The 22,373-nt window shown below is 36.0% G+C and overlaps 1 protein-coding gene across 1 annotated transcript; it reads left to right on the top strand.

The window, feature by feature from the left end:
• The first annotated feature begins 3,780 nt into the window (after nt 1–3,780).
• Nucleotides 3,781–14,777, top strand: LOC107702952 (E3 ubiquitin-protein ligase RNF167-like). Its single transcript, XM_016505421.1, has 10 exons — nt 3,781–4,031; nt 8,559–8,687; nt 8,843–8,923; nt 9,020–9,160; nt 10,090–10,177; nt 10,474–10,564; nt 11,367–11,472; nt 11,729–11,822; nt 12,582–12,662; nt 14,113–14,777. Exons 2-10 carry the CDS (start codon nt 8,598–8,600, stop codon nt 14,493–14,495), a joined length of 1,155 nt encoding a protein of 384 aa, XP_016360907.1. The 5' UTR covers nt 3,781–4,031; nt 8,559–8,597; the 3' UTR covers nt 14,496–14,777.
• The last annotated feature ends 7,596 nt before the right edge of the window (nt 14,778–22,373 follow it).

Raw genomic sequence — 22,373 nt, 5'->3', positions numbered from 1 at the left:
AAATATAATAATATAAAAATATTTATATATACATAATAAATAAACACAGTACACATACATATATTATGTAAACCAAAACTTTTATTTTGGATGCGATTAATCGCGATTAATCGTTTGACAGCACTATAAATAATACTAAAATAGCTCAAATTTTAGGAACAATGTAAAGCATAAATCAGCAGCGTCAGCATTAATATTTTAATAAACTGGTGTTAATTATGCAGAGTCATCAAATATGAAACGACTTCAATTTCAGTAGTAAAGCAGCTCTACAGAAGACAGTGGTGTTGTTATTCAGCTCAATTCAGTTCAACGTTTGGTCTTATTCGATAGTGTCAGTGCAGACAAATAGATGATGATGCCAAGTTTCAGTGCTCTTTTATACCCCAAAGTGGAGAAAAACCTCAGGAGAAAGCTTGGTTCTCCTCTGGCCTGTGGAGTTCTCTGCATTAATGTTTAGTGTGTTTGATTGTGTGTGTGTTTGGTTATGGAGGAGTTTGCACCATCGGATGAGGAACTGGAGGCTTATCGGAAAGGTGAGGAGTGGGACCCGCGGAAAGCTGAGGAGAGACGACGGCGAAAGGTGAGATCCTTCTGAAGACTGCAAGAACCGGCTCAAAAGAGAGAGTCAGTTCATAATCTTGTTGTTAGTTTATGTCTGTCTAATTGTTGATCTTTTATCTGACTGCTTGGAACAGCATGCTGAAGTTGGGTAATTGTTTACCGCATCTTCTTCAGGAACAGGCTGCACTGGAGATGGAAGAGGCCAGTCGCTCTCAGAAGAGGCCTGCGTCGCCTAATTCAAACTACAGAGACAAATACAGCCATCTGATTGGAATACCCCAGCGACTTAACACTGCTTTTGTGCTCCAGGGTCACATATGAGACCAACTCAATGACGTACGCGACCTCCAGAGGACACAGCCTACGAAACGAGACGCAGCTTATGGCTCTTTGTTATATAATGATTTTACCACAGCAGTGTAGTTATTGTTAACTAAAACTATTAAAAATCATTCATTTTTGTTAATTAAAAAAAAAAATCTGAAATACATATAAATATTACCTTATATAAGTTTAAGTAAATTCTTTTTATTTCAGTTTTAGTAATTTTAGTAAAGCTAAATAGAAATATTAAAAAAAAATATATATGATTTTTTTTTTTTTTGAAAAACAAGATTACTAAAAATAAAATTACGTTGAAAAATAAAACATAATTCAAAATATTAATAAATGCTGTAATAGTACATAAATAACACTTTATTACTACAGCTAAAGTGTGTTAGGTATATGAAAGCATAAAACATGGCAAAATAAGACCACAGCAGTGTTTGGTAAATATATATTTTTAACAGATCATGAAGATTTCTTCCACTAATAGGCTGTAGGTCATTATCAAAACTGTGAGCTATTTTTCATTGACAAGCAGTATATTAATGTGATTGATGTGCAGTTACAGAAAATAATTTTTACAGCTCTTTAGAGCACGTCCGATCACATTCTTGAGCCAGAATTATCAGAGAGATAAAAGGCAGGACTTAATTTTATTCAAAATAATTAATATCTAGCGATTAATCTTTCAGCTCTAACATGAACGTGAGATCGACGTGAAAAGTTTTGTAAATTAATAATTGTTAAGCAGCAATAATTCTGTATCTTATTCCATTTATTAATTCTGATTCCCTGTGATATTTTTTATTTTATTCTTTATTTATTAGGTTTTATTTTTATTTAGGTTAAAATTCAGATTTGTGTCAGAAAAGTACATATGCATGAATGAGGAACATGCATGAGGTCAGCAGCATGCAGTGACATGGAAAATTCTGCTCAAAACATTTGTGCTTCACTTAAAATTCTATATTTAAATGGAACCCTATAGGAACCGGAGAGCTTTTTCACGCTTCTCATTCTGGTGGTTTTTCATCACGCAGTACCACAGAGCTAGTAGTAAGTGATGTAAAACCCTTACAATCCTGTAAAGACACATTCGAGATGCAGGTATAAACACGAAACCAAGAAACTGATCTTAATACCAGGTGTAAATTTTAAAAAGAGTAAATCAAAATTTGTAATTTCTCATACAGGCTTGCTTTTGTGGAACAATACCGAAGCCCGGAGTGATTGCTGTCCTTGATTTGTTTTGATCGTGTGTGTGTCGTCTCATTGTTACAGTCCCTGTGGCCAATAAGAGAGACACTCGCTCCATCGAGGAAGCCATGAACGAGATCAGAGCCAAGAAAAGGCAGAAGAAAGGCGCTGGCAGCGGCAGCAGTGTGTGAAAGCAGTTGTTATGATTGAATCCTATAGCAAGGTTTTACATGAACAGCAGGGTTTATGAAGGCAGTGCAGAACTGCTGCAGTATAACCGCACCATTCACAAATGCTTTCATATTACTCGCCCAAATCAGAGTAAACCGAAACATGTGGTGTTTAATGTTGCAAAGTCCTTTGTATTTTGGCATGATGATCTTCTAACAGCTCTTTTTAAAGCTAAGCCACGATTAGTTTTCGTTTGCATTTCCATATTTCATATTTATTGCCTTGACATAACTGTGGTATGCATGTCTGACTCCATCTTCATTTTACGTCATGAAACCGTATGTCCTTAAACTAGTAGTTGTTTCTTGTTACCGTTTATTTGCTCTGTTTTAAATCAGTTTGGTTGAGGACAATTTTTCAGTGCTGCTTGTCGTTTTATGTACAGGTGTGTAGTTTGTTTCTGAGTTCTAATAAGCATTATGTATATCATCTTTCTTACATATTTTGTCCATTTACACTGGCTAATCTTCATTCTGTGTCGTGAAGCATTGTGTCTGTTTGTATGGACTAGATGAATCAAACATGATGGTGTTTTAGCCTATTATAGTGACAGAAACATCAACAATTGTTTTAAAATAAAGATTCAGAATCAGTTGTGCTGAAAGCAAACCATATTTCCAGTCTCTTTAGTGATTGATGCAGTTCTGTACCCTCATTTGACTTTTGTTTCACAGGACTTTTAGAAGTAAATAAAATTGTGTGGTGTCATAAATATCATAGTGTCATAGAATTTTTGGTTACACTTTATTTTAAGGTGTCTTTGTACATTTAAGTACTGAGTAATATTAATTAACTACATGTACTAACTATATGGGTAGGATTAGGGTTACGTGCATGTAATTATGCATAATTAATTGTTATTATAATAGTAAGCACATGTAACAAGGACACCTTAAAATAAAGTGTTACCGAATTTTTGTTCTATTTTTTTACAATTTATTTTCACGTGTATTTTTCTTAACATTTCTATCAACCTGTTCTAAATATAAAAATGTTTAACTCCTACTCTTATTTTAGATTTATTGTCATTTTTCGTTTATTTTACTTAATATTGCATTAGCATTATCAACTGCAAATACAGTATTTATTTATTGAACAAAAATGTAGTAATTTTTTTAAACATTTACATTACATTTAGTCATTTAGCAGACGGTTTTGGCGTTAGCAGACGTTAGCTTAATGCAGTACACGTAGAAATAAATAAATAAAAATAAAACAAGTAGAATAGAAAAAGAATAGAATGCTAATGTTAGAGGCTCTCTCTTTTTTTTTTTTTTTACAAACAAAACAAGTAGTAAGAATAGAATTAGAATAGAGAGTGCAAATGCTATAGGGTATATATATATATATAATTTAGTTAATTTGTATATTTGCCTGATTATTTAATTATTTCCATCAGCTCAGTTCCCTCGTGAATCTCCAGGTGGATCCGCGAGCCTGCGGGAATCTCGCTCATCTGTATCGCGATAGTTGCAGCTCTCGCTCGCACTTCCCGTTGGCCTTGCGGCATTGTAAACAAACGTGATCGTAGTTCCACCAAGAGCCGAATCGGCCAAGCTCCTCGAGAAACCGACACGGATCAATGAGCTGAAAGCATTTTCGGGAGGAATAGCGCCGTGTTGCACCGTTTTCAGCGGAATCAGACGCGCGTGGGAGACATCAGCTGGATACGAGTGATTAGCAGCTAGCGCTAGCAGACAGCCGCTTGTGCAGTGAGTAAACAACTACAGACCTCTCAGCTACTTTTCAACTAACATTTGAATATTTTCTACGTTTGGGATCTATTTTGGGTTTTTAGAAATACTGTAGGGGTCGGGAAGCAGCAGAGCCTTCAAGTCGGGGATGTCAGTTAAGAATTGGCGGTAGAACTGGGCTTAGGAAGTTGTAAATACGTTGTATTTGTATGTTGTTGATACATAGCAATAAGGTTTGCTAGGGAATATGACTTCAGATTTGTTTTACTATTTGTTAATTGACTAAGTGCACTCAGTAATTGGCTGCTGACAGTAACGTGTTGTTGATGTGGATCTCCTGACAGCAGACTGAAAGTTTACAGTAGTAGAATTATAGCTGGAAGATGTTAGGCCTCGTTTCTTGATGTTTACTGAATAAATTTTGCTAAAACTCACACACACACACACACACACTCACACACACTCACACACACTCTCACACACACTCACACACAAACACACACACACTCACTCACACACACACAAACACACACACTCACACACACCGCTCAGAGAGTTCTCACAGCATCTCATGAGTATATAATGAGAACGAGGGACTCGGTGTGAAATGGAAACTTCATTCCTGTGATCAGCAGCGGAGCTGAACGACTCGTGATGCTCCACCAGTGTTATTTTAGTAGCACTGATATACTATTATAGTAGTTATTTCCTATTTTTGTTATTATTTTGAATTATTTTAATAATATTTTTAGTAATATTTAGAATTGTTGGTATTTTAATTTTAGTTAAAGTTTTAGTAATTTAGTTGTGTTGTATCTACACACACACTCTCACACACACACTCTCACACACTCTCTCACACACTCTCTCACACACTCTCTCTCTCACACTCTCTCACACACACACACACACCACACACACACTCTCTCACTCACACACACACTCTCTCTCACACACACACACAAATCACGTGTTAAACACAGTGCTTTGCTGTTTTTCTTTCTCAGGCTGAGGTTAAAGGGTTCATCAAATGCAGTTTCAGATTTTTGTATTCTGTTTCTGGAGGTTCGTTTATAAAGTTAGCAGTATTTTGCATCAAAAAAAGGTCCAATATTTGAAAAAAAAAAAAAATATATATATATATACATTTCACTCTCTGTGAAAAACAGCCGATTTCAAGGGGAGTAAACGGAAGTAAATGCACATTGCTGTGACTGGATAACTTCATTGCACCGTACTCATGGCGTGTGTTTTGAAGCTCGCGATGGCAAGTGCTGTGAAAGAGCCTTATATGTTTGAGCCGGAGGCAGAAGAGATCGAAACAACACAATCATTTGCAATGCAAAGCAACATAAACAGAACTATTAAACATATTTCTTAAAAGATGACGACAGTAAAACACTAGCGACACATTGTGTGAAGGGTTGATAAGGGCAGTTTCTTTATATCCGTCACTATTCTCCTGATTTCAAATCTGGGAATTTTAGAAAGTTACAAAAGAATAATTCATATTTTGATCTGAGGAGTTAGTTTTGAGTTCTGAAACTTGCAGTATGTCTTTATTGTAGAGTAACCTCTTAGATGTGTAAATATCAAGAGCATTTCATGAAACCTTTATCAGTAGGACAAGACTAGTTTAAAGTGACAATTACAGCTCAGTATTTGATCCGGCCTTGATGATGAGGAACCAAAACTTCCCGTTTGCAAATCTAGCGAGACTGCTTTTCATTCGATCCACCAGCTACAGAACACGTCGGATGACTCTCAGACACGCCTTGTGTTGCATGTCCTATCTGACTTGTTCTCCTTGAATTGGAAAGAGTATACTTACAGGTTGTTGATGACTCGTGGAAACGGCAGATTCCTCACAGTTTAGTAACACAAGAAATCAGTGCCTTTCATGCTCAGGGTTAATCATATGTTGGGAAGATGAGTAAAGTGCAATTCTCAGAATGGCTTGATGACTTGATGTTCGTTTTTAAGGAAGCTTTTACGTAATATTAAATGAGAATTCTGTCAACACAGAAGAAGGTCAAGGAAAACATCTTGGAGCGCTGCATTTCCCAAAAACATCTCGAGCCCGAGTAGATCATAGAAACCATTGGTGCTATCTAGGATCTGCTTAAGCTCAAACTATACTTTGTTCGTCCGCGTTCTGCAGTGGTCCGTGTGATGTAATTTTTGTTTTATGAGGGTCTTGAAGATCATTTTGCGTGACTTTTATAGCCATACTGAAAGCAACAATAGATAGTTTACCTCAGATCTTGAAAATAAATTAAAGCAAACATGCATGTTAAAACTGTGAACTCGATGCGAATCAGTCACTCTTTTAATAGTGTTAAAAAGGTTTAATATTTATGAAACGTAAACATTTCGTTGGGAGTGCAGTGTGCTTACAGAGAGGCTCCGCTCACACGTGCTTCTGATTGGCTGTGATATTTGATTGATTGTGTCGTGTCGCACAGCTGTGTCACGTCTGGTGTGGACGGTCAAATTGCTTGTCACGTGGCGTCTGGTTAAGACACAGTGTTAGGCTCACAATGCTTTCGTGCAACTCGGCCCTGGTTAGTTGCTGTTTGAATAGGGAAGCTATTAAAAATATGTGTTTAAAATGTGTTTAAAACCTGGTCAGGTCATTGAAGCTGGCCTGAAATGTGACCCTGGACCACCAAACCAGTCATAAGAGTCAAATTTGGCTGAGATACAACTATTTGAAAATCTGGAATCTGAGGGTGCAAAAAAATCTAAATATTGAGAAAATCATCTTTAAAGTTGTCCAAATGAAGTTCTTAGCAATGCATATTACTAATCAAAAATTAAGTTTTGATATATTTACGGTAGGAAATTTACAAAATATCTTCATGGAACATGATCTTTACTTAATATCCTAATGATTTTTGGCATAAAAAAAATCTATAATTTTGACCCATACAATGTATTGTTGGCTATTGCTACAAATATACCCCAGCGACTTAAGACTGCTTTTGTGCTCCAGGCTCACATATAAAAATTAATCTGATCTGTTTTCTAAATGCATGTTGTAGATCTTATTGTGAACGATTCATCCGTGCCATGTTTCATTTTTATTTCCTCAATCTTCTGGTGAAAGTGATGTCTCTGGATTTCTCCAATCATTTAGTCTGCTTAAACCCTGCCATTTAGAGGTCTACACGGGGGACCCGAGACCCGAGGACCTGTGGTCAGCCGGGTCTGGGTCGGGTCCTAATCTATTACTTCGGGTCCCGGGTAGGGGTGTGCGATATTGACAAAAAATTATATCTCAATATTTGAACATTTGCTTCCGCTCTGGAATGGCATTCCTTTTCTGATGACGTCAGTTTGACGGCTTGGGCAGAACATCCTTAAACACACCCCTCCAACCGTTAGGTTGCTACGAGTGAGAGACAGAGAGGAGGAGCGCTAAAATAAAACCATGCCCTCTATTCAATATTCCGTTTCAGCTGGAAATACGTCACTACACTGAAATAAGTCGGCAGCAACTTCCGGTTCACACGGACTTTAAGGACTGCCGAAGACAGCTGACTCCTAATGTTTTGAATAGAAGGCTTCTTACATTAGGTAAGACAAAAAGTTTAATTTTCGCAACTTGTTTATCGACTTAGCAATTTGCTGTGGAATATGTGCCGATCGGGTCCAGTCGGGTCTGTGTCTTCCCGGCCGGGTTCGGGTCCATCTTTCAAATAATTGACGGTCCGCGTCGGTTCCGGGTAGTACATTTTTGACATTTCTCGGTTCTGCACGGGCCCGGGTCCAACTTTCAAAATAATAGACTGGTCCGGGTCGGTTCAGTGTAGCACATTTATGGGTCTCTTCGGGTTCGGGTACGAATTTTTGGACCCGTGTAGACCTCTACTGCCATTCCACAAAAATACTGCAAGATGAGTGCCACGCCCACATTTCACAAACCAATCAACAACCAACGGATAGAACCAAATCCCACCCTACATTTTTTCCATAATCTGTCACGCTCGGATGTACGTCCCAATATGGAAGAAAAGATCTGTCGCTACTTTTGTCCTATGGCAACTTTAAAAGCTCATCAGGAGCTCACTGCAGTGCAATAACTCACACAAATGAAATAATTCATAATTCCAATTTTTTTTTTTTTGGTGTTGGCACATGACAGATCAACTCAGTCCCCAGTAAGTCTGCAGTCTTCATCCTGAGGGGAGAAATGCTTAATCAGGAGTTCTTATTGAAGAGAAGAGTTCTCATGTATTGAAGAGATTGCATTGTCTCATGCATGCTTTTCTGTGTCTAACCTCTTTAGACATGGTCAGACTGAAAATGTCTGTCGCTGTTGGTGAAGGTTGTAAACTCATGCGTCTGTATGCGTCATTTTTTTTATTTTATTTTATTTTTTTTAATTATATTAGTGTTATATTACATCCCTACTGTGTTATTCCTATGTATGTCTGCACTATGTTTGTACTTTCTTCTACACTGGAAGCTCCTGTCGTCAAGTCAAATTCATTGTGTGTGTAAACATACTTGGTAATAAAGCTCTTCTGATTCTGTATGCAGGTCTTTGTCGGCCCTCGTCAGGGCCCGGTCTAATTCAGGATGGCGTATGTTGGGACGCAGCTGGGTGTATCGGTCCTAGTCTTATTCTGCACTATGGCGCAGTCTCCTGGTCAGGCATATATATATGCTGTAAGTGTCTGGTTTTAGGCTTTTATTCATTTATAGATGCTTTTATGATATTGGGCTACACACGGCACCTTTCAGCAGTCAATGTAAATTTTATGATGTAGGGTTTGATTGCTTTGCACTGCAGTTGCTAATGGCCTCTTTTCTATTCTGTGCAGCATTACAGTAACATGACCTCCATGCTGTTTGAAGATCTGCCCGCTCTCTTCGGCCCTCCTCTGCCAAAAGATGGACTCATGGTAATGAATCTCTGCTGCTGGACTCGTAGGTTTGCCCAGTGAATACAGTACTAGATGTGAGTGACTGACTTGTCTGTCTTCTGCTCTCTCTCCCAGGGTGTGCTGGTAGAAGCTCGTCCTCAGAATGCCTGCATGCCTATAGATCCTCCTCCAGTTTCTCCCACACCCTCCGATCCCAACAGCACTACAAAATACATTGTCCTCATTCGACGCTATGACTGTAACTTTGATATCAAGGTTAATGTTCTCGCACAGCTGCGCTATTTCAGTAGATTCCAAAATATGGGCTATAAAAGTTGAAGTGTGAAATAATATGGTCGACTGCCAAGAATATATATAAAACTAAAAGCATGTGACAATAGACAATGTACCCTTGTGAAAAAGAAGTACACTTCAGCATACTGACAAGCAATACTTATGACTATATACTTAGTACTTATTATGGAAATAATATGCTTTAAAAGAATATATTTAAGTGTGAAGTAAATGTAATGTTTTGAACACGTAATTGCATTTTTGACCCACTTAAGTAGGACTTCAGTACATCTTTATATGTAATTTTTATAATTCTATTGTCTTTGAAATATGGTTACAGTGCAAACATTTGTAGTAAACTAAAATGTACTTCGCGATTTCTATTGAAACTTGTTTGTCATGCACTTAAATATATTTGTAATTATACATTTGGGATGATAAAGTCACAAACAGTCCATTTAAAATACATTAACTTTAAATGTAACGTCAAGTTTAGTCAAATCAAAATAAGTGTACTCCTTTGAAGCATGACAAATAATTATTAAAGCATAATGATTATAAAGTATGCTTAAAAATAAAAACTTTTAATTTGACTATTACAAAGTGCAATGTTTAAGTGTACTTAACTGTGTAAAGAAACATGAAAGTGTTTCTCTTTAAGGGAGCCTACACTTAGGCAACCTTTTAATGCATTAATATATAATCTGCAAGTAGTTTTTTTTTTTTTTTGAAGTACACTAAGTGCACATTCAATACAATGAAGCACACTTCTTTTTCACAAGGGCATGTTATCCGGTGTCAAGGCTAGCAAAAGGTCAGAGACTTATATGGCCACAGATATGCTTAGTGTGCATTGTGCAATGAATAACAGAATATGTGAGCAATACTGTTTTTGTTTTTTAACCTTATAGGTGCTCCATGCGCAGCAGGCCGGTTTCAGTGCAGCCATAGTTCACAACATGTACTCTAATTCACTTCTCAGTATGGGATACAGCAATGGTGAGACACACACACACACACACTGCTTCTGTTGAGCGGTTATGGGAAACACAGGTGTGTGTTTTATACTAGTAATGGGAATACTACACTCTTCTTATTGGTAGCTGAAAACAAACAAAACTGATTGATAAATGAACATATAAGCAGTGGTGGATATATAGAATGACAGGTGTTTGAAGTCTATCTATGGAGCCTTCTTTGGTATTTTGCAAATTTCAATACAATTGACCCCTATTGAAGACACATACTTTATCATATTTGCAATCCAGTCTGATGTCCGCTTTGTTTCTGCTTAGACACTATCATGGAGGAGATCGAGATTCCCTCTGTGTTCACAAGCTACTATGCCTCTCAGATACTGCGCAGCTTTATCATACCAGAGAAAGGGTGAGAATGATATGGTCTACATGCATTCTAACACAAAAACGGAATCTAGATAGATATATGAATAGAAACAGTCATTTGGACACACCTACATTCTCAGAAAACAGGTATAACATCTTACCTTTTCGAAAGGGACACTTTTGTACCGTATTTACCCCTAAAGGGTGCATTCTAGTACCTCAAAGTTACATATTAGTGTTTTAAAAGTACATTTTAGTACCTAAATGGTACATCTTTTGAAAAGGTACTGCCCTACTGACAGATTTTGTACTGAGAGTGTTGATTTTTTTTCTCATAATTTTAGTAAAATACCGGTAGTGAGTGATCAAAGCCATGAAATAACAAATATGGGCATGTGGAAATTATGTAGCGACCTAAAATAGTCAACAAATGAAAACTGTCATATTTGAGTTTTTTCAAATGCTGAAATACCTTTGTATAGTTTACAGAGCTACTCACTCAGGTTCAGACGATTTCTTCTTTGGATGCTCTTTTAAACAGTAAACAGTATGTGCTCTAACACATCCATGTATAATAAAAGAAAGATATTTATTTACTACATTTTGTATTTTGTAACAAAAAATCAAGCTTGAGCACAATTTAAATTTGTGTACAAATCTAATTTCACTCGGAGAGCATTGTGATAAACTTAAGTTCAGTCAGGTATGTCCAGGATTTTAATGGGTATTTAGACACAGACTTTATTCAGCTTACCGTCTTTCTGGGCAAAGGTTGTCATAAAGGTGCTTTTATGTTTTTAAGGTTGTGTGTGTGTAACTTTATTTGTTGACCCACTTTGCTTTAGAGCTTACGTGATTCTGAAGCCTGAGTTCTCCTTCCCTCTGTCCTACTATCTCATCCCCTTCACTGGAGTAGTCAGCATGATCATCATTGTCATGGTCATCATTCTGGTCAGTGCTGCTCTGACTGCTTTATAAACCCCTAAATGACGTTGTGGATTTATACTAGAGTCATGCATGAAAGTATAGGTGTCTAGAACACTATTTAGAACGTTCATAAAGTATTAAATAAAGCGTAGAGCATAGTTTTGCTCATGTCAGGATGTAAACAAATGTAGTCTAGGTAGGCAGCTATATAGGGTTTGGAACAGAGTCAATGATGCATTCATTGGTGGGTAGTAATGTGTTCTCCTCCTGGTTGGTCCAGATTGTGCGGTGCGTGCAGCACAGGAAGAGACTTCGGAAAAACAGACTCTCCAAAGAACAGCTGAAGAAAATCCCCACGCACAAGTTTGTTAAAGGTGAGCTGAAGAGGCTTCACTAAAGGTTTATTCAGGGTTAAACGGGACATGCACCCTATGGGCCGCATCTGTGATGTGCTTTTAATTACCGCAGGAAATAGTCTTGACTCCACCAACAAAAACAAACACATTTACTGAACTGACAATCAAGTCCAAATTATAGTCAAGGTTTGGCAATATAGTAAATATATATATATATATATATATATATATATAGGCAATATAAAAATATGACAGTATAGCTAAAGAAATGTATCAGAACTGCGTGTTGGAAATCATAGAAGTTAAGTTTTTTTTTTTTTTTTAGGAGCATACCAGGGATATTATAGTTAACACTTTTGTTACTTGAAATAAAATAAATGTTAACTGAAATAAGATTTTTTTTAAACTTCAGCTATTGTCCAAGGCAACATTTCACATTTTCATTTAGTTTAACTTGATGTTCTAAAAAAAAAAATTTTTAAATCTGAAGTACAAATTAATTTAAAATATATAGACATTTTTAAAAACTACTAAAAAATGCACAGCAAAATGACTAAAACTTTAACTAAAATTAACACGAAAGCAGAAAATCTAAAAAATAAAATCTAATCCAAAATATAACAAAAACTATGATAGTATCTGGATGATGCTGGAATAACACTGGCATACACCACTTACTCCTGATCTCGGATGTGCCACGTTGTACACATTTTCAGAGTGGGTTCTGATTGTTCTACTGGATCATCTAGCGCTTTAATAACTGCGTATTTTTCTCAGGTGATAATTATGATGTCTGTGCGATCTGCCTCGATGAGTATGAAGAGGGAGATAAGCTGAGAGTGCTGCCGTGTTCACATGGTAAGTGAACCTGTCGTGTCTTTGCACATGCATGCAAGGAATTAAACATGTTTTAGTTTGACATTCTGAAAAAAACATATCAAAGCATTTAGAGCTGATTGGAGCTGATCAGAGCCATTCTGGAGGTCTCTCACACGTATAACCTGGCAGACTGTTTAACTTAAGTAAAGTAAATTTTAATAGCAGCCTTTATATGGTGAAGTTTAATTATCATTGAAGCTGAAGAGTAATATCACTCATGAGTTCACCTACATTCATAGAAATGCATGGCTGCAGGGAAAAGCACTGATTACATCCAGAATGAGTGCAAAAAGTCATCTTTCTTACTGAATTTTTTTTATTCATGTTTCAAGAATCTCTTTATTTGTGAAAAAATAACATAATAGGATTGATTAAAGAATAAAGAAGCTGCATGTTTACAGATTTTTTTATCAAGTTTCAAATTTTTAAAAAGTAACTTGATTTTTAAGTGATTTATTTCTACTTATTTTAGTAAATATTATGTAAAATAAATATAAATTTCATGGCAGACACTGTTATGCATGTGCTGTTTTCTATTTTTATATTAAATGTGATATCATATATGCATATATATATATATATATATATATCGCCACAAGGTATCAGCCATCCTGCTCTCTGGTTTCAAAAAATCGTCAATCAAAAAATAAATAAACATATTGGTCAACATCGATTTTTTTTTCTTTTCTTGTATTGTCGTCTTAAACTCCGTAAATGCATGTGTAAAAAATATTCCTGCACATTAAGTCACCAAAACAACAAACTGAAAAAAAAATAAAAAATGGCTTATTGTAAGAAATGGCATTTCACTGTGAGCCGCAAGGGAAAACGAAATTATTTTAGTAAATATTATGTAAAATAAATAGAAATTCCATTGCATAAATTGTTATGCATTTGCTATTTAGTATGTTTAAATTAAATCGTGTTTTATCATACAGTGCTTGTCAAAAATTTGGAAACATTATGATATTTCAACCCATAACAAAGACATCTCAAACAATGTCATCTTTGCATTAAAAATGACATAACTGAGCGAATGACACTTAATGACAGTTGTCATAAACGTGCATAAAACCTCCTTCATATTCATATTCATGTAATTATTATTAAGGTGTCATGTCAGTCTTATGCACACCCCTTCAAGTAAAGTGTTACCAAATACAGTAAAAGCACTAATATTGTGAAATATTATTACAATTCAAATTCAAAGCTTCGGTGTCACACGATCCCTCAGAAATCATTCTAATAGAAAACCGCGGTTTTACATTGTAATACTATCTCACAATAGCAGAAGAGATTTCATTCAAAATACTTTTGACAAGTGCTGCATGCATATATCGGTGAAATAGCATTTTAAAGCAAAGCAGAGTTATTTTCGGTCCTTGTTCAGAATAGCATAACATCGTTGTGTTTTTGTCCTGTTGTTCAGCTTACCACTGCAGGTGTGTGGACCCCTGGCTCACCCAAACTAAAAAAACCTGCCCGGTGTGCAAGCAGCGTGTGACCCGTCCCAACCCAGAATACTCAGAGTCTTCAGACTCCGATGGAGAGTCAGGGCCGCACGAGGAAGAGGAAGGAGCGACCAGCGAGGCAGATTCTGAGCGCACGCCTCTCCTTCGGCCCTCCAACCCTGCCTCCTCCAGCCCGCCTCCCACTTACTCCTCCACCGTAACGTCAGAGGCAGCCGTCGCCACGGTAACGACATCCGCACTCCACGACGAGTACTACTCGCCCATAGAGGACTCGGAGGAAGGTACTGATGATGATAGCGATACCACAGAGCTCATGGGATGGGGCGCAGTGCGAGTCTGAGGGCTTGATTAAAATCACACCTCATATTTACACCCCTTGTTTTGGCGCACTCCATCCATCTCGTTCTTAACTAGCTATAGTGCGACCAACACTACACAGCATTTGTGCAGCAGTGTCTGACTGTAATCACACATTTGTGTGTGTTTCACTAAAGCTTCTTTCCCCTGAAACTTGGTCCGTGTCCAAAAAGGAGTTAACGTTTTGAAGTGAATGAAACAAAATTTGACCCCGGAGCACAAAAGCAGTCATAAGGGTCAATTTTTTAAAATTGAGATGTATACATCATGAATAAATGAGCTTTCCATTAATGTATGGTTTGTTAGAATAATAGGACAATATGTGGCTGAGATACAACTATTAGAAAATCTGGTTAATATCCTAATGATTTTTGGCATAAAAGAAAAATCTATAATTTTGACCCATACAATGTATTTTTGGCTATTGCTACAAATATACCCCAGCGACTTATGACTCCAGGGTCACAAATAGTCCATCCATAAATAAATACATTAAAACCGATCATTTACTCACCCCTCATGTCATTACAAATCAGTATGAATTTCTTTCATCGGTGAAACACGAAAGGATCTTTGTTTTTTTTGGCAGTGTTTCGTAGTAGCCCACATGATAACACTGCAGATGATTAGTTTTGCTTGATTAGGGAGACTGCTACAAGACGACGACAACAACAGAACTGTCAAACCTGAATGCATGCAAGTACAAATGAGATTGTAAAGCTAGATATATAGTGAATGACGACTTAAAGGGATAGTTCACACAGAAATCGGTTACTCGCTCTTGTGTCGTTCCAAACCCAGAAGACTTCTGTTAATCTTTGAACACAAATGAAGATATTTTTAATATTCCCTCATCTGTTGAAAGTCCATGCAACCAACAATTTCATGCTTTAAAACACAAAAGACATCATAAAGGTAAAATCAGTCATCAAAAAGTTTAATAAAGAGATCATAAAAGAAATAGATATGATTTAGTCGGTTTAATCCAAGTCTTCGGAAGAATGGATTTATATGATGATCAGATTTAATTTAAGCTTTAATTCACATATAAACATTGATCAACACACAATCAGAGAGAACATAGAAATATGGTAAACTCAACTGTACTTACTGTAAGTACATCAGAGCTTCCATTTACTATATTTTGATGTGCTCGTAAATGTGTGTTTATGAATGTTTATATGTGAATAAAAGCCTAAATTTAAATATGTTCATTATATAATGAAGTCAATTCATATGGATTTCTTTCATGATCTCTTTATGAACGTTTTGAAGCTCAAAGTTTAGTTTTTTAGGGCAGAAATCTGTCCGGTTTAATTTAAAATGTCTTCATGTGTGTTTTGAAGATGAACGAAAGTCTTATGGGTTTGGAACAACATGACAATTTTCATTTTTGGTTGAACCATCCCTTTAAATTCTGCTTTGTTCCTCGCATAAATCTGTTTAAAACTTACAAGATTCAGAATATAGCACATTATTCATATGGATTAATTCAACGGGGATTGATGGTGAGTTTATGGAAAAGAGCAGCCTTCTTATTCTGCTAAATATCTCCATTTGTGTTTCACCGGGGGAAAAAAATCAAAATGAGGGTGAGTAAATGGTGACAAAATTCTCAAGATTGTGGGTGAACCATTCGTTTAAGTTGGTGGTTCTTGCCTGGTCACCATTTATGTGCAATACGGACAGGTTGCCAGTTTGTAAATGAACACTTTTATTTTATTTATAATCCGGAGGCCACACAGAAATCATTGCAGACTTCTGAATTAGCGTCCTTGTTTTATGTTATATTTAGTAAACACCTGCATAAATCAACCTGTGATCAAATAAGACCATTCCTACAGTATTCCCATTTACAGCCTGGTGACTTTTAATTGGTTCGGGTTATTACAACAACACAAATCCTTTATTATCTGTCATTTTTCTTATTTGAAATACATGGGCTTTCTAAACCAGTTTCTTGCAGATCTCTGGTTCTACATCATATATTGGCATTATTCGCTCTCACACTGATATGGTTGCAGTTAAACGTTTTATTATCGTTATTGATGCAAGCTGTAAAGCTGAGTGAACAACAGTCTCGTTCTTTGTTTAATATAGACATTTACAATTTAAGTGCTAGCTGCTGTTTCGAATTCAAATTGACTTTGATCATAGTTGACTGTATAGACTTAATGACTGTGTTTCTAGCCTTTTTAGATTGTTGTCTGTACTAAATAAACCTGTGCCTCATTTATAAATGTAACCCCATCCGTCTCTTCCTCTAAATCACTAACCAGTCAAATGCATGCCATGTGTCTGTTTTTCTTTCTCTGTAGTGGTTGTAGTTTCAGTCTTTGACCTCGCTGACATAGAGGCCAGAAATTAAAAGGGCATTCAGATATATTTGTGTCTCAAAACAACTGTAAAGAATCAGAGAGTTTGCACCTGTGGCTTGCTGTGCCCTGAGACTGGGACCAAAAGCTTGTGTTATTATTATTATTATTTTGACTCAATATATCATTTTAGATCAGTGTCTGTTTTATCATTGTGTGCTGCATTTTAATGTACTTTACTGAGGATTTATATAGGACTGCACTAGTGCTTCATTTTTTGAAATTTTCACTATTTCCTGAATCAGATCTCGTATTAGTATTATTGTTGAAAGGTTTAACAAATGCAGATTTCATGCAAGTAAAAGTCTATATTCTGTGTAGTTTCTAATATTATGGATAGAACAATTATGTCTATTCAGAGGTATTTGTTCATGTATCATTCACCTAATTTATATAACATTTTATTCCTAAAACATGACCCTTTTTTCTGATCGATTGGAGTGAGAAAAAAAAAAAAAAAAGAGTAATAAATTGTACTTTTTGAGATTGAATGGTATATTATGGATTCTTTACTGAACAATTTTTTTTTTTTTTTTTTTTTTTTAATATACAGAAAAGCCTGTTGAAATGCACATATGCTCTAGAGCGGTTTTGTAGGATTGCAGAAGTGAGCATAAATATCTGTTTAATATCCATACAGCTTAATTTTATATTGAACAGAATTTGGTAAATAACTATATACAATGATTTACTTTGGATAAATAAGCAAATTAAACTCATTTAAAATCAGTGTAAATGTTAAATTACATGTAACCATATTATTAAAATATAAGTTTGAACTTTAAAAATACTAATTTTTTTATAATCAATTAAAAAAGGGTTGCATCACCAGTGACAAATTATCATCAAAAACTGAATTTTTAGTTTGAGATTATATGTTTGAAGTAAAAAAGACAATTGCTAATGTTTTAATGTTGTCATTAGTAGTTAGTAATCGGTAATTCATTAACAGTTCCTATTCTGTAATTATTGATTACATAAGGAACTATCTCAGTCCTAAATTTGCTCAAATTCACTGTTCAGTTAATATGGTTTTCATAATAGTCAAGTGTTGTCATTAGTCCTGCACTGTATCGTTACATTAATTATGGACCTTTATTATTATCAAGTGTTTCCACTCACAAAATACACCTTTCAAATTAAAACCTTAAAAACAGAACACATTTATCTTATATAAAAGCATTAAATAGTTGACAAATTCCTATGGTCTTCACAATTGTAAACAAACTAATAGTTCATTAATACACAACATATAAAGGTCACTACATCAGTGTTTTTAATGGTCAATACTTCATTTTCTGTCACTGCATCCCTAAACGAAGCCTGGTCTCAAGCTAAACCAACAGAGCTTTTGTGTTTGTTTGTTTGTTTGTGTACCTCTGTGATTATTAGATGAACTCAAGCTCAAGCTAAACCAACAGAGCTTTTGTGTTTGTTTGTTTGTTTGTTTGTGTACCTCTGTGATTATTAGATGAACTCAAGTTCACGCAGTTGTCCTTGAAGAATTATCACAGGTGTAGTTCATTACAAGAACTTTTTCCACAAAATGTAGGAACCTGTTTAAATACTTAAAGCTTTTTGACGGAATTTTGAATACTATATTTACTGTTGCTATATTATTTGCATTTTGCTTGAAAAGTGTCTGGCTATATTTCTTTCAAATGCATGTCGCTGATGCCAATGTCATCCAGATCCAGATACAGAAATGTCCATTTCTCGTGTGGAGAAAGTTAGTGCATCCCTACATCATCTCTGTATCAAATGCCTAAAAATAGAATCGCATGCAAATTAGTAGAACATCATTAAAAAGGAAGGACACATATTTTATAAACATCAATATATTTGCCTGGTTTGGTCATAAATATTGAAGTACAGGCACCATTATGCTAAGATCACAGAAGCAGCCTGAAGAAGCCTCAGAAGGAAGGCAGGTGTGTCTGGAAATACATTTATATTCCACTATTTCACTGTACGTAAAATAGTCTATTAAATGGAACAAATCCATCAAGACATTTTGACTTTAAACTGTGGCTTCTGTCCAAATACATGCCCATAATCCATAATAAACTCTCACATTAAAAACCACCCACATATTTGTTTAGAGCTGCTTTGGCTTGTAAGCGGTGCATGATCTGTTCAGATTTCTCTCCTGATTCAGATGAGATGACATTTTCACTGTAGAAAGCAATATTATGGACCGAGGACTTTTAGCTGGAAGCAATGGTTTGAAGTTAAAAACGTCTGAATTATGGATTTGTTTCTTAGAAACACGCAGCTTTTGTCTTCTCCAGATGTTAACTGATGGACTGGATTATTGTGATGTTTTTATCCGCTGTTTGGACTCTCATTCTGACGGCACCCATTCACTGCAGAGCATCCATTGCAGAGACACTGATGCAATGCTACATTTCTACAAACCTCAAGATACTTCAGGAAGTCTCCAAGAGCCACAAAGTGCCATCAAGGGATCCTATACATGTGTCCTATTACCCTTTTGTGCATAATGCAATTAATATGTAAGTTAAAATCACAGTTATATTTTCATAGGTATATCAACAGTTTTTCCTTGTGAAAGGATAGATGCATCACAGCTTGTGAACTTATGCACTATGCCATGCTGTTTACACACTGTTTAAAAGTGCACTTTAAATACCCACATGATGCACTTAAATATATGAATGTTGGACTCTTTATGCACTCAACTGTCGCAGCTTTAATCACGTGATCAGACTCTGATGCTGTATGACAAAATACATGTATACATTTCTTACACTTTGAGTGCGTAGTGTATAATGCCTCATTTGGGACGCAACTGTTGTTTGTTGCAACAGACTGGTTTTTAACATGTTAACCTTTAGTCCTGCCCTTCATTTGAATGACATTGAAATGTTGATCTGGACTTGTGTTTGATTATAAGTCAAACATCCCGGTTATTACTGCAGGGCAAATACAGATGATGGATGATGGATCAGCACAACAATAGTGGGAGAATCAAAGGACCTATAAACACTAACATTGGCAAAATAACGACAACAGTAGGCTAATCACGGTAACATTAATAACAAAGCAATTAATACATTTCAAGAAAATACTATGTATTTCTTTTTATTCTTGCTTGCTTGCTTTGATAGACTATATGAAGAGGAAAGTCCAGAGCTGGTTGTCACACTTCTTACCTCTTATCAGTGTAGAGTTATTTTAGAGTGTGTAGACACATACTTTAAAGTCTTGCCTACTAATAAGCTATTTAAAATGTGCAGTTATTCCCCAGGAATACATTCATTTGACGCACAATGGCCTTTTGTGAGAACATGTCCAATAGCAAAATGCACACACACAAAAAAAAAATATGGTGAACACCGTTTTGATCTACATGTTTGAAAGCTATAAACAATCTTTGACTGTGTTTATGTCCCACCTTCTCCTTATCCACACATGACTGCGTGTTTGCAATTATGCATGCATCGTATTGGATCTCACAGGTTTAAGAACGTTCCAGATGCTGAGATGCGATTGGTGCACAGAACTGCTCATCAGCATATTAATTAGGACGCGCTGCAGAGAGCGCGAGACGCTCCGTTTCATCTCACGTGCTTCTGCATTCAGGACACTTTCGGTAAGCGAATGTTTTCAAATGCATACTCAGAACTTTAAAAAGTGCTTCATTATTATAATATAACTGATCTTATATGTGTCGAAGTTTGTCTATGTAGATTATTTAGAGTTTAGAATGTAGGTTGGTAGATCCCCTAATAATAAAGCCCGGTGCGCGAGCGCCACTCTTCCTTGTTCAGTGCAGCGTCGCATTATTAATAATCGAATCGATGCGTTTGTGTAAGAAAAATATCCATATTTAAAATTTATAAACCATAATCTCTAGCTTCTGCTAACAGTTGTACGCGTGTTCACGACAGCGTGGCGTTCCAGCGGATGACGTAGGGGTAGCGTAAGCTCGCCTGGATATTTTTCTTACACAAATGCATCGATTCGCTTCAGAAAGCCTTTATTAACCCCCCGGAGCCGTGTGGAGCACTTTTTATGATGGATGGATGCACTTTATTTTGCTTCAAAATCTCAACACCCATTCACTGCCATTATAAAGCTTGGAAGAGCCAGGACATTTTTTAATGTAACTCTGATTGTATTCGTCTGAAAGAAGAAAGTCATACACACCTAGGATGACTTGAGGGTGAGTAAATCATAGGGTAATTTTCATTTTTGGCTGAACTATCCCTTTAATGTTTTTGTTTTTTATTTTGTTTTTGAAAGAATGCTCTTCTGCTCACTAAGGCTGCATCAAAAATATTATATTGGGATAAGTAATAAATGCTGTTCTTTTGAACTTTCTATTCCTCAAAGAATCCTGAAAAAAAAAAGTAAGTAGTTTTCATAAAAATAATGGGACTGTTTCCAACATTGATAATAATAAGAAACACTATTAATAATTGAGCAATTGATATAATCGAGCATCAAATCAGCATATTGGACTTGTTTTTGAAGGATTTTCATAAAAATAATGGGACTGTTTCCAACATTGATAATAATAAGAAACACTATTAATAATTGAGCATCAAATCAGCATATTGGACTTGTTTTTGAAGGATTGTGTGACACTTAAGACTGAAAATGCAGCTTTGCATCGCAGGAATAAATTACATTTTAAAATATATTCAAAGAGAAAAACGTTATTTTCGATGATAGCTGTTTTAATGCATTTTTGATCAAATAAATACAGCCTTGAGCACAAGAGACTTCTTTTAAAAACACTTAAAAAAAAATCGTAATTATTTCAAACTTTCGTCTGGTATTACATATTCGATAGACATTATAGGGGACATTATCAAGGACATAATAATTATTTTAAATAAATAAAATATATACATTGTTATGGTGCAGTTCCTCAAAATCATTATTGCAATGCTTTGCATTACTGTTCTTTTCAACAGGCCACATCCAAACAACTCAGACTATCCAGTGCCAGCACGTCACGCTCAAGCACATGCTCAAGCCATGCACATGCACAGCCGCCCGCATCCCTTCATGCCTGTGGAGACAGCATCATCTAGTGCAAATGGAGGGGTAGAGCACGAGTACCACAGCATTGGAGGGCCTGTAGGGCTGGGTGATGTAGGTTACAGAGTGAGTGTACTCGCTCGAACACATCCAACTCCTCCACAGTACCCACCCCCTGAAAATGGAGTCAATGGAACCATCACGCTTCCACCAGCAGACTACGGGTAACAGCAAACATGTGTGACTCTGCCAATTTAAATAAACGAGATATTGTAGATTTGTGTTGGAAAATCCGGTTGGATGCACTAGTGTCCCACATACACCATACAAGCATAAAACATGTTAAAACATTATTTATAGTGTAGCTTATATGATAAAATTAGTCTACAGTTTAAGGTATATTTCTAGTGTAAATCTTTTCAAACTTGCTGTTGTGTTTTTTTGCCAGTGCTTACATGCTTTTATGGTCAAAT

Source organism: Sinocyclocheilus anshuiensis, unplaced genomic scaffold, assembly GCF_001515605.1.
Source record: "Sinocyclocheilus anshuiensis isolate Anshui unplaced genomic scaffold, SAMN03320099.WGS_v1.1 scaffold238, whole genome shotgun sequence".
Lineage (NCBI taxonomy): Eukaryota > Metazoa > Chordata > Actinopteri > Cypriniformes > Cyprinidae > Sinocyclocheilus > Sinocyclocheilus anshuiensis.
The sequence above is the reverse complement of the archived record's forward strand: the minus strand, read 5'-3'. Positions and strand labels throughout refer to the sequence as shown.

What these genes read in the sequence shown, in the direction of transcription:
- LOC107702952 (XM_016505421.1), top strand. Translation starts at nt 8,598, where the DNA reads ATGGCGTATGTTGGGACGCAGCTGGGTGTATCGGTCCTAGTCTTATTC. An exon ending in TTGTCATGGTCATCATTCTG is followed by an intron (nt 11,473 to 11,728) that starts GTCAGTGCTGCT and finishes TGGTTGGTCCAG; the next exon opens with ATTGTGCGGTGCGTGCAGCA. An exon ending in CACGCACAAGTTTGTTAAAG is followed by an intron (nt 11,823 to 12,581) that starts GTGAGCTGAAGA and finishes TATTTTTCTCAG; the next exon opens with GTGATAATTATGATGTCTGT.